Raw genomic sequence first — 27,069 nt, 5'->3', positions numbered from 1 at the left:
CGGCAACACATTTTTTTTAAATTATTTTCAGGGTGAAATTTGTAAAATTACAGCATGTTTTAAAGTATGTGCCCTCCATCTAAAGCTTCTGTTTTTCTTTTTTACATATCAGTGTAGTCCACTGCTCACCTTGATCAATGTTTTATTTAGACATACTGCAGTAATAATATTCCACTGGTTTGAATTATTAAGAGAAAGTACATGTGAGAAAAATGCAACCCTTGTATGAAACATGGCAAACAACAGACACATAATGAGTAGAGTAAAAAGGCTCAATGGAGTGTCCCTACAAAGTGTTTGATATGCCCTTTATTATTATTACACATATATTTTTATCTGTTTTGTGTTTTATCAGTTTTAACATTTTTCTCACTAATCTATCTTCAGTTGTGATCGCAGAAAATGTCACATTTTGTTATATGCTAATAGTTAAACTATGATGGCAATAAATCGATTTGTTATGGCACTCAGTGAATTTGTCTAGTTGTGGATTGGCTTCTTATCTGACGGCACCCCTACCCCTCAGAGATGCAGCAGTATCTGCATATGAAGCAAAATGTTATGTTTTTCTGGCTTACCAGTAACTAGAGTATGTTTTTGGAGAAGTACAAATAAATCCTCACGGCTCTTGCAGTGACCAATCAATCAGCCTTAATATGCAGCGAGGTGATTATTTCAGCATGCTTCCTTCCACAGCTGGCCTGTTAAACTCAACAGTTGAGTCTGGAGATACCAACACGTTAATGCTAAAAGACAAAAAGTGGATTTCTACTATGAGACCTGAAACATTTTTTTCCTTAACTGGTTGTTTCAGACCTTTCATTTATCCTGGCTGTGCTTTCATTCTTGTTTCCACTGTGGAGCCTTATACACGACCCTTGATGCTGAGCGGGAACTCCTCCCACTGCAGCTATGTTGACCAAGGTCTCGTTTATTGCTTGCACCTTTATCGTGGATATAAAAGCAGTGATTTTTAGTAATAAAACTACAACCAGGGATTCAGTCACAGCGACTACACATTGCAAGAAAGTATAAACTCCATGGAAAAGTTTACCTGTAATAAATTTTGGATTATGCTGATAATACCTTAATGTTTTTTTCTGAGATAAAAGGAGAGGAGAAACTGCTAAGGTGTTTTAGCCACAAACTTGTGTTCAATGTACCGAGTATTCACTGTAAAATAGTTTTATAATCCCTTTCAAAGACAGAGAAAGTTTGTAATATTCACATATATTTAATAAATAAAGTCTCTACAAGAAGCATTAACCATGTGCAAAAAGCAGCAGCAGTAAAGTGTCATTTCTTAAAAATCTGTTAATGATCCACATGGATTGTGGTTGGTACTATCTGTGACCCACAGCATAAAGGGTTTGAAACCACAAAATACTTCTTCTGAAAAACGTTCTCCCGGTTTTGCCACAGGTAGGCGACGATCTAAAATGTATCACAGTTAAAGTTAATAGAACGTGTGAGCTTTAGTGACTAAAATGACAGAAACTCAGCAGTCTCCATCCACAACCCTTCATTCGAAAGTTCCTGTAAAATAAATCAACACCACCTTCTTACCAGGACCTTTTTCTGGAGTTCATGTTTACCCAGAAACTCCCCAGGCTCATGGAAAAGGTTTGATGAAAACATGCCTATACTCACAGGAACCTATGATGTCATAGGCGCTTAATTGATTTTGTTTGCTTGATTTGTTGATAACCTTTGCATACATGGCAAACTCTAATTATTTTACAAATGCCATCAAATGCTTCAACTGAGTATCTACTTTAATTTAGGCATGATACTGTTAACGGTATCAAGTTACAAAGTTTTAAAACGTTATATTTCTCCATCACACTATGGTTTAAAGTTATTTTAATGAGATTTCAGAAGAGGTACTGATTGTCAAAAAGTAATGTAGTCCCTCCCCCACCTGTTGCTCTGATGGTCAGCTGGCTGAAAGAAGGCAACTACAGTTTTCCCCTCGCTTACAATAGAGAGAAATTTGAGTGTTTGGAAGGATTTCTGGTTACTAAAAATACAGAAAGTTAAAATCTGGAAAGAGTGAGATCACTGGTATTGAGTTGATGTCAATCATGATGGTTATTTATATTGTAAATTCTTATGTGAATACCGTTATATTGTGAAACTATAGTATTTTCACTCAAGCTTATAGCATGACATTTTTATTTACCAGACTTTTTTTTGGAAAATTAAATACTGAAAACTGCAAAACAACAAAAAGTATTCATAAATAAATGGATTTTCCTGAGTTTTTAGAAGAGCAGAAACAAAAAAGAGAGAAAAATGGAGACATTAACAAGTCTTCTGTGCTTTTCTAAGGAGCTGAGTTGATCAGAATTTAAGACTTTTACAAATAGTGGCAAAGTGGTTAAAATTAGACTAAAAACAACAAAATGTTCTTATTGTATTCCATGTTCCTTGTTTTCTCCATCCTTACCAGAGCGACCATCCCTCTGGATGTCCACGTGGTGCCATGCTCCATCGTTGATCTTAGCCTGGGTGGCCCTAACTTTGATGGTTCCAGAGCCCATGTCCAGAAGTAAGTAAAGCCCTCCATCCAGCAGCTCCACCGCAAAGAAGTCCACCTTGTTGTTCTTCTGGCCCTTCGCATCACGTCGGTTCTGGGCTTTACCGTGGGTGAAAAGTATCAAGCCGTTGGGCTCTGAGGTGCGGAAGTCGAAGGAGATGGAGCCAACGCGTTTTGTGTTCCACTTCGGCAAGGCAAGAAAGGAGTCAGGGGTCTCAAAGTTGATGGGGTCAAGCGTGGGAACATTTTCACATTTGAAAACGACGTCTCCTTGGAGTTTCATCTTAGGGTCAACAATGCGGGCCAGGCGAGAGAGCTCCAGACGGATATCATTGTTCTTGTACACTACCTGAGGGTGGAAGAGAAAAACAAAAGAGAAACTTAAAAAGATTTTAGCACATGCACGACAAGCAAGGAGAAAACCGTCAAGCAAAACTTGTGTTAGAGCATTTTCCTTTGATAATCTTGTTGTGCAGTCATGAGTGAAAATGTAATCTTACTCTATAAATGAATTGAACTCCCTTTCAAACTGTTATATTATGGAACCATGCTCTGGTATTATTACACATTGCAGATGCAGGGACAGCCGGATCGATAAAAGTAATATCTTTAAGTATTTGTTTGTCTCAGTGATTTTCTATTTCGGCTTCAATTTATTCAAGATGGAAAAAGAGATTGTAAACAAATGCAGGAGTGAATTTCTGTTCGATTGAACATCTACTGACTGAGTGAAGTGTGAGAAGTGATGGCAAAATTATTGGTGAGTCATTCTTTGCAGGGCGAAAATGAAAAAAAAAAGAGTTTTTGAATTGATAGTGAAGGCCCATGGGAGATTCATGACTCTGGGGTAATATTGCTGTTTACTCACAATAAATTCACACCAACCCCATAATCATTCAGAGAAGAAATCAGCATCACGTGCAAGTCAAATACAACAAAACACCACAGAAGAAAGGGAGAAAAACAGCATCAAATTAGAATCCACCGATGCAGAAAATTAATATTTTTTCTCCTTTTTGTCAGAAAGAAGTCAGGCTTTTTCTGGTGTATGTAGGGCAGAGTTTGTACAGGAAGCGACAACACTGTTAGTAGGAGCACAGCTGTCAGCAAACAGATTTTACTGCTGTGGGATTACTGATAATCCTGGAAGATTTGACATTAGATCAACACAGGTGACCCCCAACTAAGGAGGACTCATGAGCCTGGAGCCATTGGAGACAGAAGGAGAAATAAGGAAGAGGAGGTAAGCAATATAGAAAGATCTTAAACATTAAAGCAAGCATTTTATAATAATCTAAATTCTCTTTGGCAATGATGTGTATATTGGTACATTTGAACTATATATAAAGTATTGCAGACTACCTGTAAAAGGTCAAATTAATATTATTATTATTTTTTGCCATTTTTGTGTTATTGTTTATTATGCTGTGTGGATCTGCAGTGTTGCGGGTGTATTTTGTAACGGTATCTTTAATTGCACTTGGAGAGGTCAAAAACTATGTCTACCTAGTGGACAACAAAGTTGTACTGAACTGAATCAACAAGCTTTAGGCTCAATCCTATCTGGATATTTTGATCATGCTTTTCTGAATTGGTAGACCTAATTTCTTTCACAGAACAGGCTTTTAGGCATAGTCCACAATTTTTCCACAGGACTAAGGTTGTTTTTTGGGAAGGCTATTCCATAAAATGAATTTGTGTCTTCCAAAAACCAGTTTGGATGTGTGTTTAGGATCCTTGTCCTGCTAGGGCACTCGGCTGTCTCTAAGATGATTAGGATATACTACTACAAACAAGAAACCAAAACACAAATCATGAATGAGAAACTGCTGAAACACCAGTATCATTGCCTGTAGTGAATATAGTTTTAAATTCGCATTAACTGACAGGGTGAAAATAAAAAAAAAGAATTATGCGTTCCAGAGACCTTCAGTCTTCAAGCACTACTAAAATCTTAAATTGCCCTAATGCACAATCCAAATTCTTTCCAGAAAAAGGTTTTACTGTAGGTCAAAGGTTGGGCTATTTGGCTAAAGTGGCACAGAGTATGTTTACAAAAGTCAAAGTGAGGTTTTCAAAGAGAAGTATTATAACTGTAAAGTATGGTGGTGGTATCATCATGCTGAGGGTCTGTTTAGTTGCCAATGGACTGGTACATTGCACAGAGTGAGTAAAATAATAAAAGAGGCAGAATACCTCCAATTGTTTTATTTTACATAACATCTTTAGATAGATGGTTGAATCTTGGATAATGTGGCAATTAAAAAGACTGGATAAGCCAGTCAATTTAATTAAACAGTACTATTTCCCTGCAATTTGCCAAGACACATTTATCCAAATATCAGAGCGGTATTGTAATAACTGGAGCTTGTATGTGTAATTTTGACTCTGTGTGGATTCCTTATTCTTTTCCAATTATTGTCTTTGGATTTAATTAAAGTGAATGTTTTTGGAAAATAATGCAACCCTAAAAAGTAATATGGAATAGTGAAAAATGTTTCACTTGCACCATATACAAAGGACCATATGAGCAAAACATCATGTTTTGCAAATGCAGTCTGTTATGCCTTCTTGATTTATAATGGTGCAGACTACAAATGACTCCAAATTGATTTGATTTCCAAGAAAATAAAACAATATATATTGTAGTTGTTTCAGTAAAAGTTTCCAACAAGAGTCTTGTTACTGAAACACACCTCATCATAAAAAAACTGCTTGCAGAAAATACCATCTATGTACACATTTTCAGCCAATACCAATGTATCAGCATGCAATTATAAAAAAAAAAAGAAAATGGAATGAATAACTAAACAAAGCAAAGCAGCTGGATTTTAAGCTACACAAGATAAACTTGGCGCAAAATAATTCAGAAATGGATCCACTTATACATCAGTAAACATTAGTGGGCCCTGAGTACTTATCTCATAATCCCTTCATTCTCATGCTCTATCCCCCACTACACAGAGTCTTAATGCAGTACTCACACCAATTAGACATTAACTTTTGACCAAAACCTTGTCAATAAAGAAGCACTTGGAAATGAGCAGGATGTATTTTTCTGCTCTTCATTTTGGTTTGATGAAAGTTGAAGAATGGGAACTTATAATGAAAGCAAAACCGGACTGAACAGTAGGATTGCATGTTCATTACTGCACCTACCTAGAAGCATTTAGATTGGACAAGCACTCAAAGAGAACCAAACATAAATTTTCCATAGTCAGTGAAAGAATTATTCATGCAAGTGGGGACTAAAGGTTGACATTTGACATCTAATTTCAATAGAAGAGCCACTTTATTGGGAGAGTTCATGCTTGTTTATATAAAGAGGTATCAGACCAGATAGTGCATCAAAATATTACTTACTTAGGTCTTAAGTTAAACCTTTAGCCCTTTAACTCATGTGAAAAAACATGTCTTTGTTCCCTAAACATTTACCAACCCCTTAAAGTCGCAGAATCCACTGCTTTGCACTATTGTAGGGTGTTTTTGGTCCTGGGATACAATTTGGAAACCTGTGGAACAGTTCAGGGCAGCCTACGTTGGTGGTGTTAGCCGCACAACAAAACAATATGCCCTTTTTTGCAGACTGATGCCCCAACTTCACGCCGAGTAATCTATTTTACACCTGTTCCACTCAGAAATGTTAATGCTTCAGAAAAAATTATCCAAGGCTGACCACAAGTAAACTGTCCTGTCGCTTCAGCACAATATATGTAATGTGTGTCAAATGTTTCTAATTGACAAACTTTATATGATGAGACAAACAGTGGTGGTTCTAATGTGCTTTTAATGTTTTTGACTGGCTCCACAACAACCTCTTTGTCTCTGTAATTTACCTTAACATGCCGCCAGGTGTGCCGCCAGTAATTATTTTGAGCAGATGGCCATGCCTCTGCTGCCTGGCCATCTTGGTAGAACCTCAGAAAATATTAAAAACTCCAAGCACCTTACCTCATGCTATCAAACAATCAGGATACTCATGATTGGATTCAAATAAACAGCTTTGGGTACTTAAGAGAGTAGTTGTGATTGGCTCACAGGACTATGCTCTTACACGGTTCATGGCTGCTAAGTCTAGTGCCATTTGACTTTAAAGGATGACCAAAGTTCGCAGTCCCTTTTTAAAAATAAACCACAAATCCCAAACTGTGAAATTACATAGGGCGAATGAGCTGGTGAACCACCAACAAATCATATCTGGGCCAAGAGAAGTCACAAAACGGAATTAGTTTATGTTTGTATTTTAAGTGTTATACAATTAGCCTACCACTAGATACAAAATTTAAAATAGTCTAAACGTTTAAAAGATTCACACATAATCACTGATGCACATTGTCAAATTTAAATAAAGCTGGACTTTACAACTGAAGGAAACTGTTTTAGTAGGATCTTCCACCCTTGTTTGGCCTCCAGATTTTCCTGATCTTGAACCAAATCCAAAATGTGTGAGATGTTCTGAACATGAATCAGATTCACTGACCGCTCAACTCACAACTAATAGTTATTGCAGACCTGAAACTGTTGGTCCTAGATATTGCAACATTTCATCATGGTTTAATTGAGGGAGGGGTCAGCTTTGGCAAAAAAGTTAGACTTAAGCAAGATTTAGGTAGGGGGATCATAAATTTATAACAGAACCTTTAGCCGCATGCTGTCATTCAACCGCTGGCTGTCTAGGTGGTGTCCAGAAAACAATGTGGGTTACATTGATAACTGGCGAACATTTTGGGGAAAACCTGGTCTGATCCGGAGAGACGGGATCCATCCCACTTTGGATGGAGCTGCTCTTCTTTTTAGGAATCTGGCCGAATTTATTAGTTCTCCAAAACTCTGACAACCCAGGGTTCAGACCAGGAAGCAGGGTCGTAGTTTAACACTCCTCTCTGCAGCTTCTGTACTGCTACCCACCCATTACCCTATTAAGACAGTGTCTCGCCCACAGCCAAAATTGAATAGATTAAAAAATAATCTAAAAGGAGGAAATCAGGAAAATCTAATAAAAATAAACACAACTCAGATCGAAAAGAAAAATAAAACAATTAAATGTGGCTTACTGAACATAAGATATCTCTCTTCAAAGACATTGCTAGTTAGTGACCTGATTTGTGACAATTAGATTGATTTACTTTGCCTCACAGAAACCTGGCTGCAGCAAGAGGATTATGTTATTATTAATGAGTCAAATCCTACTAATTATTTAAATTTTCACATTCCTCGAATTACTGGGCGAGGAGGAGGAGTAGCAACCATCTTTCAGTCAAATTTATTGATTAGCCCCAGACCAATCAATAGCTACAACTCTTTTGAATATTTAATCCTTAGTTTTCCTCATCCAAATTGCAAAGCACTAAAACCTCTTCTGTATGTTGTTTTGTACCATCCACCAGGCCCTTACTCTCAATTTTTAGATCAGCTTTCAGACCTTTTATCTGATTTAGTGTTAAATACAGATAAAGTTATTATAATGGGGGATTTTAACATTCATGTAGACGCTGAAAGTGATATCCTAAATATAGCGTTTAATGCTATCTTAGACTCAATTGGCTTTGATCAAAACATTAACAAACCTACCCACCTTTGTCTTCATTCTCTGGACCTTGTGCTGACATATGGCATTGAGTGTAAAGACATAACAATATTCTCTCATAACCCTGTCCTGTCTGACCATTTCTTAATAACCTTTGAGTTTAATTTAACCGAGTACTCCACACCTGAAAGAAAATTTCATTATAGTAGATCATTATCAGGCGATGCTGTAACAACCTTTAAAGAATCTGTTCCACTTTTAATTTCCTCATTATCACTGAAAAGCACAGTGAAGAGCAATAATTCTGTTACTGCCCATTCACAAATTGATTATTTTGTTCATAGTGTTTCTTCATCATTGCGTGATGCATTAGACAATGCAGCCCCCTTGAAAAAGAAGGTAATCATTAATAGGAGGCTAGCTCCTTGGTTTAATTCAGAGCTGCGTACTTTAAAGCACAATGTTAGAAAATTGGAGAGAAAATGGCACTCTACACACCTAGAGGATTCCTACTTAATCTGGAAAAATAGCCTACTGTTGTATAAAAAGACACTTCGCCAAGCTAGAACAGCTTATTTCTCATCATTAATAGAAGAGAACAAGAATAATCCTAGGTTTCTCTTTAGCACAGTTGCTAAACTTACACAGAGTCATAGTTCCGTTGAGCCATCCATTCCCTTAGCTCTTAGCAGCCATGACTTTATGGGTTTCTTCTTAAATAAAATTGATTCTATTAAAAATAAAATCTTTGACATACTCCCGAAGATGATTACTTCATCCTCAGCAAGTGAGACAACATTGGAAAAAAGTGCAGAACCTGATTTGTGTTTGGACTGTTTTGATCCTGTGAAGCTTCCTGAGTTATCAGAAATATTAGCTTCATCTAAACCTTCAACTTGTATGTTAGACCCAATCCCAACCAAATTATTTAAGGAAGTGTTCCCTCTGATTACCAGCCCCATTTTAGATATGATTAATTTATCTTTAGTAAATGGATATGTACCACAGGCTTTTAAGTTAGCTGTAATTAAACCTTTACTTAAGAAACCTTCGCTTGATCGAGATGACTTGAAAAATTACAGACCTATATCCAATCTTCCATTCTTATCTAAAATTCTTGAGAAAATTGTTGCTAATCAAATGTGTGAGCATTTATACAGCAATGACCTGTTTGAAGAGTTTCAGTCAGGTTTCAGAGCTCATCATAGCACTGAAACAGCTCTGCTGAAAGTCACTAATGATATTCTTATGGCCTCAGATAATGGACTTGTGTCTGTTCTGGTTCTGTTAGATCTCAGTGCTGCATTTGATACAGTCAATCACAAAATTATCTTAGAAAGGCTGGAATATGCGGTAGGGATCAGGGGAACAGCAATAGGCTGGTTTAAATCTTATCTGTCTGACAGATTCTAGTTTGTTCATGTAAATGATACATCATCTTTAAACTCCAGGGTTAATTGTGGAGTACCACAGGGCTCAGTACTTAGGCCAATTCTCTTTACTATATATATGCTTCCAATAGGTCAACTTATTAGGCAGCATGGGATAAATTTTTACTGTTATGCTGATGATACTCAGCTTTACTTATCCATAAATCCTGATGAGCCCAACCAGTTAGATAGACTACAAGCATGTCTTGAAGATATAAAAACTTGGATGACGTTAAATTTTTTGCTTCTAAATTCAGACAAGACAGAAGTTGTCATTTAAATCCCATATTAAACAGGTTTCTAGGATTTCCTTCTTTCATCTCCGGAATATTGCCAAAATTAGAAATATCCTATCTAGGAGTGACGCTGAAAATCTAGTCCATGCATTTGTTACTTCAAGGCTGGACTATTGTAATTCTTTACTATCAGGATGTCCACAAAATGCAGTTAAAAGCCTTCAGCTGATTCAAAATGCTGCAGCAAGAGTTCTGATGAAAATTAAAAAGAGAGATCATATTTCTCCTATTTTAGCTTCCTTCATTGCCTCCCTGTTAAGTCCAGAATAGAATTTAAAATTCTCCTCCTCACATATAAAGCCCTTAATGATCTAGCTCCATCATACATCAGAGATCTGATTGTTCCATATGTTCCTAACAGAGCACTTCGTTCTCAGACTGCAGGTTTACTGGTGGTTCCTAGAGTCTCTAGAAGTAGAATGGGAGGCAGATCCTTTAGTTATCAGGCTCCTCTCCTGTGGAACCAGCTCCCAGCTTTAGTCTGTGAGGCAGACACCCTGTCTACTTTTAAGGCTAGGCTTAAAACTTTCCTTTTTGATAAAGCTTATAGTTAGAGTGGCTTAGTTTATCCTGAGATATCTTCCTTATTTTTTACCTCCGTCTTCTTCCCTCCCTGTTGGTTGGAGTAAGGGGGAGTCAGGTTTAGCCTAAACCGGCTCAGTTATGGTTGAGGTGCAAGCACACCCTCCATTTCTGCTACCTGTATGACCAATTCTCTTTTCCAATGGTTATAATCAGTCTGACAGAGGGAGGTATCCCAATCATTGTGGTTTTTAGTATAACAATGACCATCAGTGGGACCCTTTGCGAGGTGCCTTGAGACGACATAGTTGTAAATAAGCGCCATTTAACTAAATAATCTGAACTGAAACTATCTGTGTAGTTATGCTGCTATAGGCTTAGGCTGCTGGAGGACATAACGACCAATTTCACCCTCTTCGCTACATTCTCACACTACTCTCCAATTTTGCATTGTTTGCTGTTATTTCAGCTTTTAACCTTGTTCTCTCTTTTCTCTTCCTAGAAGCTACTCCTGGCCTGGCTCTGTGTCTGCCTGTGACACCTTTCTGGAGAGGGGAATCGTCCGAGCTTCTGCTGGCAACAACTTAATGCTCACCCTCTACCGATGATCCACATAGCCCTGTCTTTTAGTGTTTAACCCTTTCTCTCTCCTAGACATGGAAATTGACTGAGCTTTTACTGTAACTAATTATATGTGCTCTCTTTCAGACTCTAACCTTGAAAACTGGCTCAGAGTTTATCTGTTCTTTCTTTCTAGGTGAAACGACTAAAGGAGCTACATCCATTAACATTTACTTTTCCTTCCCATAGAAAGTACTTCTGGATCAGTGCTTCTGTGTTCTTTTTGTGTCTCTGCTCTGTTCTTTCAAACCCACAGTCGGTCGTGGCAGATGGCCGCTCACACTGAGCCTGGTTCTGCTGGAGGTTTCTTCCTGTTTAAAGGGAGTTTTTCCTCTCCACTGTCGCTACATGCATGCTCAGTATGAGGGATTGCTGCAAAGTCAACGCCAGTGACTGTCCACTGTCTCTACATGCTCATCCGGGAGGAGGGAATGCTGCAAGTCACTGACTGGATGCAGTCTGCTGGGTTTCCTTAGATAGAAAAACTTTTTATCCAATTTGAATAAACAGCTAACTCCGACTGCACTGTTCAATTGTTAGGATTAATTGGAATGTATGTACCTGACTGTTGTGAAGTGCCTTGAGACAACATGTGTTGTGAATTGGCGCTATATAAATAAAACTGAATTGAATTGAATTGAACTTTCGAGTTTATATTAGTGGTGATATATTTATATGTAAATATATAAATTTCTTTCTTGCAATCTTTCTTGAAATAAAATCCTTTACACATAAACCAACTAAGTACTGCAAAGTGCCACCTGTGGCAACAGTGAGAAAAGATTATTTTGTGGACTTGATAAAATATGTTTATTTTTTTATTTTGTTAGACAGCTACATTCTGTAATATGTCTAATTAACTGCCATTTTTATTGCCAGTCAATAAAACGCATTTTTTGTAAACACATGTTGATGTAATTCTCTTGATCCTTTCAGCTCTACAGGATGCAGATTTAAATATACAACCACCCTTATGACTATGCGGCTTCTGAGCGTGCTAATATGATTTGTTTCTGCTCGTTATGTCTGTTTGCTTTCAGCTAACCCCTCGCTCTGAGAGAAAATGAAGGCACAGCTTTAAGTATCTGCTGTTGCATCACAATTAACCGAGCAATCACTCAAATCACACTGCCAATTCATCAATAGGATTTCACACAAATGTTGCGTTAGCTTTGTAGGTCAAGTCTGAAGCCCGGGTTACCCATCTCTCTTGAAACACATATCTTGCATAATACCTTGTACTCCACTTCCAGCACACTTTCAGACCTCCCTTGGGTAGGAGAAGAAAATGAATATTACATGAAAAGAGAAAGAGAGAAGCTATAATGCTTCTCATTTACTAAGCATAACTTTTTTCTTACAGCACTGTGATGGTCACTGTACATGTCTTAGATGTAAATCAAGCAAACCTGCTCAGAGGCACTCTGTCTTTATTTTTGAGACACACTTGGCAATATTTTAAAGACATGGAGAGAATATGTATGAACAGTAAATTCCCTATAATACAGATCTTCTAACAGGCTGCTTATTTACTCCAAAAGCCTTCAGGTTTGCTGTGAAAAATCTTTGCAAGCACAGATACAGCCATGTTGTTGTGATATATACTAATCAAGCATCCCATTTCTGCTTTGGGATTATGATTTTATCCGGCCTGTTGCAGTCTGATTAATAATACAATCAAAACAATGTTATAAAAGAAGCACAGAGTAGCTTGTATGCACCTCATCTTCTACTTTGCTATAGCTGTGCTCAGCTACACTATCCTTTAAGTTATCAACAGCCTTATGAGGTCCATTCATAACGACTCCATAAAGCCAAGATCTAGCATCTCTGCGGACAGTGCATTGATCGAGCCTTGGTGAGGCTACAAGGAGAGAGGCAAGGCGAGGTGAAGGGAAGGGAAGCGAAGGGAAGGGAAGGGAAGGAAAGGAAAGGAAAGGAAAGGAAAGGAAAAGAAAGGAAAGGAAAGGAAAGGAAAGGAAAGGAAAGGAAAGGAAAGGAAAGGAAAGGAAAGGAAAGGAAAGGAAAGGAAAGGAAAGGAAAGGAAAGGAAAGGAGAGGGAAGGTTAAAGTGCATGCAGGCCCACTACACTACCTCCAACCTAATCTGCTTCAGATCAGTGCTCATGCCTCTTTTGGCCAAGGCTGCAGCTGCTGTCTGTTGCTGATTTAACCTCAGTGTTAATGAAGGAGCAATGTAATAGCACCGAAATGAACAGAGCATATGAGCACAAAAAGTGAGGGTCTGCAGAGGAGACAAATCGTTCAGATGCACAGATTGGCATCTGAACAGCAATAAAAAAATTAAAAAAACACCAAAAATGATAGAAACTCATCCTGCCTAATATTTGAGGTGTATTGTTTCTAAACTAGGTAAATATATATAGTATATAGTGTCTTGCAACATGCTGCTGTAGCCCATCCGCCTCAAAGTTCGACGTGTTGTGCATTCAGAGATGCTCTTCTGCATACCTTGGTTATTTAAGTTACTGTTGCCTTTCTTTCAGCTCGAACCAGTCTGACCATTCTCCTCTGACCTCTGGCATCAACAAGGCATTTGTGCGTGAAATGCTCAGTAGATCAGCAGTTCCTGAAATACTCAGACCAGCACCAACAACCATTCCATGTTCAAAGTCACTTAAATCACCTTTCTTTCCCATTCTGATGGTTGGTTTGAACTGCAGCAGATTGTCTTGACCATGTCTACATGCCTAAATGCATTGAGTTGTTGCCATGTTATTGGATGATTATAAATTTGCGTTAACAAGCAGTTGGACAGATGTACCTAATAAAGTGGCCGGTGAGTGTAAATAGATCACAAAGCAGTGTCCCTGTAACACAGCAGGGGAGTATTTTTGTGATTTGTGTGAAATGAGCCTTTAATGCAACAAAATAAATACACTGGAGCTAAGTTTGTCCAAGCAGGCAGCTTCAGCATTGCAACATGATGCACTATTCTTCACGACATGGTTAGCACCCCCATCCCAACCCCAAATCCACACACACAGAGCAAAGTGTCCTATTCGATCTGTCACATTAACTTGTCCATGAACTCACTGTGAATGCTGCTGAGGCTGCTGCTCTGCAGCTCAAAACAAAACCCTTTACCCTCTACAGCTCCGACCCCCCCCCCCCTGGACCTCCACATCCTTCAGAATCCCAGCTGCTGTTTGTCCTTTTTTAAATTTCTGTGATAAAAAAAAAAAAAAACTAAACAAAAAAATCCCATTTTGTTTACCCCGTCAGTTATGATACTCTGTTGTGTCATCTCTGAAATACTTAATATACAATATTTAGATTTTCTCCTGCATCTACAAGAAAATGCAAGTGTTTCCTAGATCTGGAACAAGGTTTTCAAACAGCATCTGCTTATTTATTCATACTGAATTGGATTAACCAACCCCCAGAGAGGACAGCGTGATTGGAAACAAATTCAACTTGTCATCTTTGTAAATTACCAAAAAATCACTTTTGTTCTGAGCAAATCACTTCATGATATACTTTTACCCTTTAGCTGCTGGCCGAATTACAGCGTTACTGCTTCTTTCTGGGAATAATATCCCGGATGCCCAAGAGCTTTGCAGTGTTTTGTTTGCTCTTTTTCTTTTACACATTAGGTGTAAAAAGTACAATATCTTTACTGCATAGTGCAGTTATGATGCACATCACCTTTACTCAGTTTGAAAAGCTATGTTTACTAAAACTTGAAAAAGCATTAATTTGCTTTTTTTAAATTTCCATTAGTTATCCAGAGTACAAAATTATATATTGGGTAGAGTAATTATACAATAAAACATTGACACATAGTGTTTTAGGGTCATGTTAAAAGGCTAACATAATATTAGTTCAACATCACATGGATATAATGAATGTAAGGCTGGGTTTGAACAGGATTCCTCTGAAGCAACAGACAAAATTTACTTTTGTTTATATTTAAACCATTTTTGTCTTTAACAGCAAAAGGTAAGTTGCTGTCACATAGTTTTCTATCTTATGTATGTTGGCACATTGAAAATCACTTGTTTTGCAGTTCTAAAGGTGAGAAAATGAAAGATATTTGTAGAACATCAAGTCCTGACATGTCTTTGTAATTAGTGTCTGCCTTTTGATGTGCTCCTATTCTGAATAGCACATGTGTATTGGGATCAAGGGTGTGAAATACACAGTGTTCTGCTGTGTCAAGATGGAGAACTGTACTTGTGCTGTGATGTCATATTCTCATTTTTCTATATTGAAAGATCAACTGTGCATCTGGGAATAAAATACCAGTGAGTGTCCCCAAGTGGTCAAATATTTATTCAAGGTCGAGCTGTCAGACAACGTAGCATAGCATAAGATAGGTAATGTTATGACTGCTTCAGTATTTGGATACATAGTAAGAGAGAGATGTGGCATAAGTCCAAAAAGAAAACAAGTTAATCAGTGCCTGACCTGTTTATCTGGTGATAGAATTAGGTATGCTAGATTGTTTAATGTTTAGTAAGGCCAACAGTGATTCTAGGTAGTGGCCAGGGGTGGCCAGTGACACCCCTAAAATCTGATTGGCCACCCCTGTGGCCACCCTGGATCTGATAGGTTGCCTTTAATAACTACAATGCACCTATCAATCACAGCAGACAGTTAACGCCACTTGTGGATCTGGGTTCGGATATGAATTACAAGTAGTCATAGGGATAGTGCATTCAAAGCTAACTGAGCTGATTGCCAGTCAGCTATACATCCGTTTACGCTTTGTGGGTCTCGAAATTCAGGGCTCAAGACCTCATGGTTAGTGTTGCAGTGATCACACTGTACAACTTTATGAGGAAGTAGAAAGTGCCAACCTCAACTTCTGTTCTGCCCAAAGTCTTCTGTGGATTGGTAAGTGGCTTTATTCAATTGTATACTTTCCCTATGACTGTTTGAAAATGTTGTCCAGTCCCAAAAGACATTAGCCCGGCTAGCTTGCTAATGTGCTGTAAACATAGCATTTTTTTAGCCCCTCCGGACAACACTGGCTATTGTAATTCTGATAATATACAGGTCCTTCTCAACAAATTAGCATATTGTGATAAAGTTAATTATTTTCCATAATGTCATGATGAAAATTTAACATTCATATATTTTAGATTCATTGCACACTAACTGAAATATTTCAGGTCTTTTATTGTCTTAATACGGATGATTTTGGCATACAGCTCATGAAAACCCAAAATTCCTATCTCACAAAATTAGCATATCATTAAAAGGGTCTCTAAACGAGCTATGAACCTAATCATCTGAATCAACAAGTTAACTCTAAACACCTGCAAAAGATTCCTGAGGCCTTTAAAACTCCCAGCCTGGTTCATCACTCAAAACCCCAATCATGGGTAAGACTGCCGACCTGACTGCTGTCCAGAAGGCCACTATAGACATCCTCATGGAAGAGGGTAAGACACAGAGAGAAATTTCTGAATGAATAGGCTGTTCCCAGAGTGCTGTATCAAGGCACCTCAGTGGGAAGTCAGTGGGAAGGAAAAAGTGTGGCAGAAAACGCTGCACAACGAGAAGAGGTGACCGGACCCTGAGGAAGATTGTGGAGAAGGGCCGATTCCAGACCTTGGGGGACCTGCGGAAGCAGTGGACTGAGTCTGGAGTAGAAACATCCAGAGCCACCGTGCACAGGCACGTGCAGGAAATGGGCTACAGGTGACGCATTCCCCAGGTCAAGCCACTTTTGAACCAGAAACAGCGGCAGAAGCGCCTGACCTGGGCTACAGAGAAGCAGCACTGGACTGTTGCTCAGTGGTCCAAAGTACTTTTTTCAGATGAAAGCAAATTCTGCATGTCATTCGGAAATCAAGGTGCCAGAGTCTGGAGGAAGACTGGGGAGAAGGAAATGCCAAAATGCCAGAAGTCCAGTGTCAAGTACCCACAGTCAGTGATGGTCTGGGGTGCCGTGTCAGCTGCTGGTGTTGGTCCACTGTGTTTTATCAAGGGCAGGGTCAATGCAGCTAGCTATCAGGAGATTTTGGAGCACTTCATGCTTCCATCTGCTGAAAAGCTTTATGGAGATGAAGATTTCATTTTTCAGCACAACCTGGCACCTGCTCACAGTGCCAAAACCACTGGTAAATGGTTTACTGACCATGGTATCACTGTGCTCAATTGGCCTGCCAACTCTCCTGACCTGAACCCCATAGAGAATCTGTGGGATATTGTGAAGAGAACGTTGAAAGACTCAAGACCCAACACTCTGGATGAGCTAAAGGCCGCTATCGAAGCATCCTGGGCCTCCATAAGACCTCAGCAGTGCCACAGGCTGATTGCCTCCATGCCACGCCGTATTGAAGCAGTCATTTCTGCAAAAGGATTCCCAACCAAGTATTGAGTGCATAACTTTACATGATTATTTGAAGGTTGACGTTTTTTGTAATAAAAACACTTTTCTTTTATTGGTCGGATGAAATATGCTAATTTTGTGAGATAGGAATTTTGGGTTTTCCTGAGCTGTAGGCCACAATCATCCGTATTAAGACAATAAAAGACCTAAAATATTTCAATTAGTGTGCAATGAATCTAAAATATATGAATGTTAAATTTTCATCATGACATTATGGAAAGTAATGAACTTTATCACAATATGCTAATATTTTGAGAAGGACCTGTAGGTGTAGGTATGTTTCCAACCAGAGTGACATTAGGGCTGGTGGTGTAACACCTGAATGGGAGAGATTCGGCTGGTTTCAACTTTATTCAACAGTTGGAACTTCTAATACTTTGTGATATAAGTTATGCTTAAAACATCTTCTCATGTTGTTCAAATGTTATATTAGCAATTGAGCTATTTTCTAAACCTGGCTATTGCTGTTACGGGTTATGGAGCTGCAAGGGATGGGCTTCTGTATTGCATATCATTTATAAAAGTTCCTCCATTCTTGGCGACACCCTTCTTGCTTTGTGTCATATTTTGGCCACCCCAGTAAAAATCTTCTGGCTAAGACACTGAGTAAGGCAATATTGGAACATTGTTTGAATATTGCGTTGTAAGGATTATGATTATTGATTAATTAATATTCATCAAGAATTCAAATTTAACAGCATAATTTGAAAATAATTTGTTTCTTAACCAAAAATCATTACTTACGAAGAAATCAGCGATGTCCTCTGGTGTTGTGATTATGGGCTTAAAGCTCTTTAATAATTACAAATTATTAACCAAGACCACAAACTGTCACTGTTTATTTAACCGCTTCACCAAAGGTGGGGGAACTTCTACCTTGTTTTGACAGATAAATCACTTTTGCATGAAATAAACACAAACGCTTCTCTTAATTATATATATGAAGATTTATTGAAGCCAAATAATCCTGATATACCATTATTCTGGTCCAAAAACCTTCACCTAACTAACAAGGGTTAGTTAGGGACCCTAACCCTATTCTACACAAAGTGCATAAAAATGACTACCTCACAATAATAATAAAAGAAAAATATATATGCATTTAGTGTGTATGAAGATCAAACCAGTAGTTTTATGGACAAAATGTGCAATTTGGGTTAAATGGAAAGAGAAATCCTCCTGGTGTTCTGATGTCTCGATTGCAGCGGTCAGCTGATAAAATGGTGGGGCCACGCCCCTTTAGTCACAACCAGCTGATTACCCCAAATCTTGAACAAAGAGTCATAAACTCTGAGGCGGGAACTCAGTGGAAAATCTCCAGCAATAAAACTGGAACAAAGAATGGTCAGACCACGAGGCCCAGACCGCATTTGCTTTGAATGGAAAACTTTTAAAAGTCCAACTCCTAACTCCTGACTGATTTGGGATTAGCCGGACAAAACATTAACCACGCACGATTCAGCAGCGTTGAGCAGCAAATCAAAACACAGCTCAGCATAAAATACTTCAATCAGTATTGCATGCATTATCTAATCCACCTCATCCCAACCTACAGACAGAGACTAAGAGCTTCCAAACCCAAGGTTCACACTGTTAAGAAGTGGACTGAGGAATCAAAGCAGATGCTACAGGCCTGCTTTGAATGCACAGACTGGACTGTTTTTGAAACTTCAGCCACTGACCTAAACCAACTAACTGATGTGGTGACATCATACATCAGTTTCTGTGAGGACATGTGTGTGCAGACCAAGACCTTCTGCACCTTTGGGAATAACAAGCCATGGTTTACTCCACATCTCAGGAATCTGTGCAGGGACAAGTAAGAAGCTCACATCAGTGGAGATTGGGTGCAGTACAGGCAGACCAGGAACAGACTAACAAAGGAGATCAAAGCAGCCACAAAAAGCTACAGTGAGAAGCTTAAGAACAGCCTTTCTACAGGTGACACTTCGGCTGTATGGACCGGTCTGAGAAACCTGACTGCCTATAGGAGCCCCTCCACCCATCCTGAACAGAGTCGTCTCCTGGCCAACCGTCTGAATGGCTTCTACTGCAGACATGACAAGAAGCCATTCACACCTCAAATCATCTCCTCCACATCCCATTCAGGAACAAATTTGACCCGTAAAACAACCAACCCCCTACCTTCAGATCCTCTGCCTGCACTAAAGATCTCCGAGGAAGATGTAAACAGGCTCTTTCAGCGCATGAAAACAAAGAAAGCTGGATGACTTGATAACGTCTCCCCATCATGCCTGATAGCCTGTGCAAATCAACTCGCTCCGATCTTCACAAGGATCTTCAACAAGTCACTGGAGAAATGTGAGGTCCCTTCTGCCTCAAACGATCCACCATCATCCCGGTTCCCAAAAAACCCACCATTGTAGAATTAAATTACTACAGGCCTGTAGCACTGACGTCTGTGGTCATGAAATCCTTTGAGCGGCTGGTGTTGAAGCACCTGAAAGACATCACAGGCCCCCTGGAGGACCCCCTGCAGTTTGCTTACCGAGCAAACAGGTCGGCAGATGATGCTGTGAACTTAGGTCTACACTACATCCTGCAACACCTCGACCACCCAGGGACGTACGCCAGGATCCTGTTTGTAGACTTCAGCTCGGCCTTCAACACCATCATACCAGTCATACCAGACTGGTGCCCCCCAGGGGTGTGTTCTATCCCCACTCCTCTTCACCCTGTACACAAATGACTGCACCTCATCGGACTCGTCCGTAAACTCCTTAAGTTTTCAGATGACACCACTGTCATTGGACTGATCCAGGATGGTGATGAGTCTGCATACAGACAGCAGGTGGATCGGCTGATACACTGCTGCGGTCAGAACTACCTTGAACTGAACCCACTCAAGACTGTGGAAATGGTGGTAGACTTTCGGAGAACACCACCCCCATACACCCCCCTCACCATTCTCAACAACACTGTATCGGCCACTTCAGGTTCTTAGGAACCACCATCTCTGAGGACCTGAGATGGTCTTCACACATAGACACTGTTTGAAAGAAGGCCCAGCAGAGACTGTACTTCCTGAGGCAACTCAAGAAGTTCAACCTGCTGGTCATCTTCTACACTGCCATCATTCAATCTGTCCTGTCTTCGTCCATCTCAGTGTGGTTTGGCTCATCCACAAAACAGGACAGGTCCAGACTGCAACGAATAATCAGGAATGCAGAGAGAATAATCAGGGCTGACCTTCCCTCCATCCAGGACTTATGCAGGTCTAGAGTCAGAAAAAGAGCTGCAAAAATCTCTGCAGACCCCACACACCCTGCATATAAACTGTTTAGAGTTTTACCTTCAGGCCGCCACTACAGAGCACTGTTTACTAAAACCAGCCGCCACAGAGACAGTTTCTTCCCCCAGGCTGTTTCGCTGTTGAACTTTCAATAAAGTACAAAACAATAGCATACAGATGTTGCAAATGCACCTTTTTATTATATATGTGTATATTGTACATTGTAAATTTGTATATTCTGTAATGCAAAAACAGAACAAAAGAGCAAAGTGTACCAGAGTCAAATTCCTTGTTTGTATGTACGAACTTGGCAATAAAGCTGATTCTGATGCAACACGTTAATACTTTAGACTAACTACTGGTGATTCTAAATCACCTCCACTATGCCTCATCCTGCCCAGACCTCTAAATGCACCTATCCGGTTTAACATGAAAATAACAAAATTACTGATTTCTTCTCTCCACCAGTTGAGGATAGATCAGGTCTGACAAAAAAGGAGGGGGACCACGCGTCCGTGATCAGATTAAGAAAAAAACCCAGTAACTTCTCATCCATCCAGGAGGGGAAAAGATGAAAAACCGTTAGTTGACTGCATACACAAGGAGGAAGAACTCATCTCCTTGAAAATAGAACCTCTGTAGGTTTTCACCTGCGCCGGGTGTCGGCATGGTCTTCGATCGGTGAATAAATCCTCTGATCTTCTTTTATCAGACAGATTTCCAGCTTTCAAGCTCTTCCGGGAATGGCCTTGTGGGACAAAAGTTCGCCTGCAAGCTTTGTCTTTCCAGATATGCACCTCCATTGCGCTGTCCTGTGAGACAGGCGGGAAATGACCACGAAACTCTCCATCTCAACTGGTTTATACTCCCAGTGACGTCAGAGCTGCGACATCTGTTGAGCTGCGCATGTCAAAATGTGCGACCAAAATGGATGACCCCAACAGGGTCTTATACGATATTGAAACAAAGGGCAGATCTGGAATAGTATGATGGAACTTTGGTAAGCATCAAAATAAGATGCTTTCTTTCTTTCTTTAAAAAATGCAAAAAGCAATGAAACTATTTGGCCTCTTTTTATTCAGAAATAATCTGATACCCAGTGCTAAAGTACATGGTTTGTGAACAGGTACAATATGGAAATTGCCTGGTACAAAATGGTCACACATATGTACAAAATAGGGGTACAAATTGGTGAATTAGCAAACTGACCCACAGCCTCTAATATGTAATCAGTCATTATGGTTTAGAGGCAGGGGGTTGCAGCTAGAGCAGCCCTCCATTTCCTAAGCTAATTGCAATGTCTCTTGTGTATGTATATTGGTCAAAAACCCTCCTGCCATACCCTGAGGCTATGGAAAAGTCAAAATGAAACACTCACTCACTGACTTGAAATCACTATATGAATGGATCAAAGTGTCTATCCTACCCTTTTTTGGTTTATTGGCACGGATGTGCTAACATGGATGCATGGGGGGAAATCTGGCTTGAATTTACTCTCCAGGCAGATTGTTTGAATCATTAACACTATAGAATTTTATATTTTGCTCAAAACAGAAAAAAACAGAAACAAACTCCTCTGACACTTCAAACCTTTCCATATTCCAAGACAAGCAACCCATTGATTATTTTTAAATTTTTTAATTAAATTGATTAAATAAATTTCATTCATAGTGTCAGACAAGGCCATCTCTTAATAACTTCAGCGCATTGACTTTTGCTACAGCCGTGAACCAAGGGCAAATCGGGGTCCCAGGTACTTATGCACCAGCTATAAAGTAGGGATCTGGATGGAATGTAAAGGTGTTCAGTTCAGGACTTAATGTTGGACCCATATTTTTCTCTTTGTCCCCAACCCCATCTAACTTGCAGCTGTCTTCCCCTGTGCTCTGGCATCCTCTTTTTTTTCAATTATCTACTTATACATCACATTCCTGTGTTTGCCTCTCTTCCATGTGGCATCTCATTCTTGGTTAGAGATGACATTACATGGCCCAGACACCCCCACACTCTTGTCATAAGTTGCCATTAATGACTAGTGTTTCCACAGAAGTCAGACAGAAAGGCACTGATGGAAAGGCACTGATTGGGGAGGGTAAAGGTTCTTCACAGCAGGCTCAACTAGAGATTGAAGCATACAGCTGCCCACTGACTCTTCATTCACATAATATCCTAAACGTCATGTGGCAAAAGACGAGTGAGGGTGGGACAATCATGTCTGTGCTGTTTGTGGACAGCATCCTTTCTAGCTTTAAATGGCTAGTCAGTGAAAGAGGACCAAACGAGTAAAAGGGTTGTAATGGCACTGAAAATAATCTCTTTTGTTGAAAAGCAGTGGAAACAGAGGAAACCACAATCTTTGTTATGAACTGAAAGTAAGGTAGTTCAGCATGTAAAAATCAGATAATACACAGGCATATATCGTCTCAGGAAGCATGCTTAAGTTACAGTGCCTTGCAAAAATACTCATGCCTACTAAACATTCACATTTTGTCTTATAGATTTGTCTTATAGAATATTATATATATATATATATATATATATATATATATATATATATATATATATATATATATATATATAGACTTTATGGGATTATTCTTAAATAAAATTTATTCAATTAAAAATAAAATCTTTGACATACTCCTGAAGATGATTACTTCATCCTCACCAAGTGAGACAACATTGGAAGTAACTGTAGAACCTGATTTGTGTTTGGACTGTTTTGATCCTGTGAAGCTTCCTGAGTTATCAGAAATATTATCTTCATCTAAACTTTCCACTTGTATGTTAGATCCAATCCCAACCAAATTATTTAAGGAAGTGTTCCTTCTGAGCCCCATTTTAGATATGATTAATCAATCCTTAGTAAAAGGATATGTACCACAAGCTTTTAAGGTAGCTGTAATTAAACCTTTACTTAAGAAACCTTCGCTTGATCGAGATAACTTGAAAAATTACAGACCTATATCTAATTTCTAAAATTCTTGAGAAAATAGTTGCTAATCAAATGTGTGAACACTTACACAGCAATGACCTGTTTGAAGAGTTTCAGTCAGGCTTCAGAGCTCATCATAGCACTGAAACAGCTCTGCTGAAAGTCACTAATGATATTCTTATGGCCTCAGATAATGGACTTGTGTCTGTATTTGTCCTGTTAGATCTGAATGCTGCATTTGATGCAGTCGATCACAATATTCTCTTAGAAAGGCTGGAATATGCTGTAGGGATCAGGGGAACAGCGATAGGCTGGTTTAAATCATATTTGTCTGACAGATTCCAGTTTGTTCATGTAAATGATAAATCATCATTAAACTCCAGGGTTAATTGTGGAGTATACACAGGGTCCAGTACTTGGGCCAGTTCTCTTTACTATGTATATGCTTCCAATGCATAAAATTATCAGGCAGCATAGGATACATTTTCACCGTTACGCTGATGATACTCAGCTTTACTTATCCATAAATCCTGATGAGCCCAACCAGTTAGACAGACTACAAGCATGTCTTGAAGACATAAAAACTTGGATGACTTTAAATTTTCTGCTTCTAAATTCAGACAAGACAGAAGTTGTCGTCTTTGGACCGGAGTCTTTAAAAAAAAACTGCTTAGTCAATCACTTAACCTGGATGGCATTAAATTGACCTCCAGAAATAAAGTCAAAAACCTTGGTGTTATTTTTGACCAGGACATGTCATTTAAATCCCATATTAAACAGGTTTCTAGGATTTCCTTCTTTCACCTTGTCACAACATTGCCAAAATTAGAAATATCCTATCCAGAAGTTACGCTGAAAACTAGTCCATGCATTTGTTACTTCAAGGCTGGACTATTGTAATTCTTTACTATCAGGATGTCCACAAAATGCAGTTAAAAGCCTTCAGCTGATTCAAAATGCTGCAGCAAGAGTTATGATGAAAATTAAAAAGAGAGATCATATTTCTCCTATTTTAGCTTCCCTTCATTGGCTTCTTGTTAAATCCAGAATAGAATTTAAAATTATCCTCCTCACATATAAAGCCCTTAATGATCTAGCTCCATCATACATCAGAGATTAGATTGTTCCATATGTTCCTAACAGAGCACTTCGTTCTCAGACTGCAGGTTTACTAGTGGTTCCTAGAGTCTCTAGAAGTATAATGGGAGGCAGATCCTTTAGTTATCATGCTCCTCTCCTGTGGAACCAGCTCCCAGTTTTAGTCCGTGAGGCAGACACCCTGTCTACTTTTAAGGCTAGGCTTAAAACTTTCCTTTTTGATAAAGCTTATAGTTAGAGTGGCTTAGTTTATCCTGAGCTATCTCTGTAGTTATGCTGCTATAGGCTTAGGCTGCTGGAGGACGTAATGACCACTTTCACCCTCTTCGCTACATTCTCACACTACTTTCCAATTTTGCATTATTTGCTGTTATTTCAGTTTTTAACTTTGTTCTCTCTTTCTCTTCCTTGAAGCTACACCTGGCCTGACTTTGTGTCTACCTGTGACACCTTTCTGGAGAGGGGCATCATCCAAGCTTCTGCTGACAACAACTTAATGCTCACCCTCTACCAATGATCCACAAAGATCCTCTCCTAGACATAGCAATTGACTGAGCTTTTACTGTAACCAACTATATGTGCTCTCTTTCAGACTCTAACCTTGAAAACTGGCTCAAAGTTTATCTGTTCTTTCTTTCTAGATGAAACGACTAAAGGAGCTACATCCATTAACATTCACTTTTGCTTCCCATAGAAAGTACTCCTGGATCAGTGCTTCTGTGTTCTTTTTGTGTCTCTGCTGTGTTCTCTCAAACCCCCAGTCGGTCGTGGCAGATGGCCGCTCACACTGAGCCTGGTTCTGCTGGAGGTTTCTTCCTGTTAAAAGGGAGTTTTTCCTCTCCACTGTCGCTACATGTATGCTCAGTATGAGGGATTGCTGCAAAGTCAACGCCAGTGACTGTCCACTGTCGCTACATGCTCATCCAGGAGGAGTGACTGCTACAAGTCTCTGACTCGATGCAATCTGCTGGGTTTCCTTAGATAGAAAAACGTTTTATCCACTTTGAATAAATAACTGAATATGACAGTTCAAGGCAAGCAGGCCACATTCGGCCCACCATACATTTGTATCCGACCCATAAGATAATTTCATATATCTATTATTAATGGCCCAACAGTCGGTTATATAGTGCTCAGACCGATCACACTACAAATCCCATAGTACACCGAAACAGCTACTCACAGGGGTGCACTCAAGCTGCACTTAACAGATGGAGCAGGTAAACTTGATGCATTCCCTGCGTTGCCAAACTTTGACAAGCCAAGTCTGAGTGTTTCCAAGCATACATTTTCCAGATAAACGGAGCATGTTGTGCACAGATTTTTGGAGGGCATTACACCTACTGCCGTGTTTCCTCACTGCATCCTTGAGACGATGCTTCAACTCTGCCTCCAACCTGGTTGAATGCTTTGCATGTTTGGTTGCTACATACCTGTGAGAGCAACTGTTCTTGGTGATGGAGATGGACAAGATGGGGCACCAAAGGGAATTTATTAATGCACACCCTTCACCTCTCTGGCAAACAACCCCCCACGACACCACTAGTGGGTAAGAAGCCAATCACCTTGCAGATTCTGAGGGAGTGTGCCGACCAGCTTGGGCATGTGTTCACTGACATTTTCAACATGTCCCTTCAACTCTCCCAGGTCACTCCCTGCTTCAAAGAAGCAACCATTGTCCCTGTGCCTGAGACCCCAGCAGCACAAGTCTTCGAGGAATATCGGTCAAATGCGCTTACACCAGTAATTCTGAAATGTTTTGAGAGACTGCTTCTGGATTATATCAAACCTGTGTCCCCCAAAAAGTGGATCAGCAGCAGTTAGCCTACAATGCAAACCGAACCACTGAGCATATGATTGCACTGGCTCTACATACAGCCCTCACTCATTTGAAATAGCCAAATTCCTACGTATGGATGCTGTTTGTAGATTTCGGCTCAACTGTTAGCTCTATCAGCCCTGACAGGTTGGTGGAGATTCTGTGGTCCGTGGGACTAGGAGAACAATTGTGCTGGTAGATCACAGATTTTTTAACCAACAGACCCCAGCATGTCCTTGTTTACCCATAACTGCAAGGTTACCCACAACAGTAACACCAAGTTTAAATATACAGATGACACAACTGTTGTTGGTCTCATAAGCAACAATGAAGATGGAGCCTATAGGGAAGAGGTTCTAAAGGTGGCAGCATGGTGCAGGGAGAACGGCCTCACCCCGAATACAAAGAAGATAAAGGATATTATCCTTGACTTCAGGAAAAGGATGGCAAACCATCCAGAGACCAGCAATGTCCACCTTCTCAGCAAGTGGACAGTCCTCTCCACATTCAAATTTCTGCGGGTCAACATCTCGAACAATCTCACCTGGAGCTTCAACACCAAACAACTGATAAAAAAGGCCAGGCAGAGACTTTTTCCTGAGAACTCTCCGATGGTGTGGTCTGCCCAAGGAGCTGCTGACCAGTATCTACTGATGTACAATAGAC

The 27,069-nt window shown here is 39.6% G+C and overlaps 1 protein-coding gene across 13 annotated transcripts in view; it reads right to left on the bottom strand.

Annotated features, from left to right (window-relative positions):
• Window positions 1–27,069, bottom strand: part of LOC124881654 (neurexin-3b-like) — a 435,641-nt gene that overhangs the window by 296,771 nt on the left and 111,801 nt on the right. For all 13 annotated transcript variants that reach the window (XR_007041703.1, XM_047387345.1, XM_047387341.1 and 10 more), the window contains one exon: window positions 2,450–2,888. Coding sequence is in view for 12 of the 13 variants with exons in the window: in XM_047387345.1 (XP_047243301.1) it covers window positions 2,450–2,888 (439 nt within the window). In the remaining variant the exon portion in view is untranslated. The remainder of the gene's footprint in view (window positions 1–2,449; window positions 2,889–27,069) is intronic.

Source organism: Girardinichthys multiradiatus, chromosome 15, assembly GCF_021462225.1.
Source record: "Girardinichthys multiradiatus isolate DD_20200921_A chromosome 15, DD_fGirMul_XY1, whole genome shotgun sequence".
Lineage (NCBI taxonomy): Eukaryota > Metazoa > Chordata > Actinopteri > Cyprinodontiformes > Goodeidae > Girardinichthys > Girardinichthys multiradiatus.
Note: the sequence above shows the minus strand (reverse complement) of the source record. Positions and strands in the feature narration are given on the sequence as shown.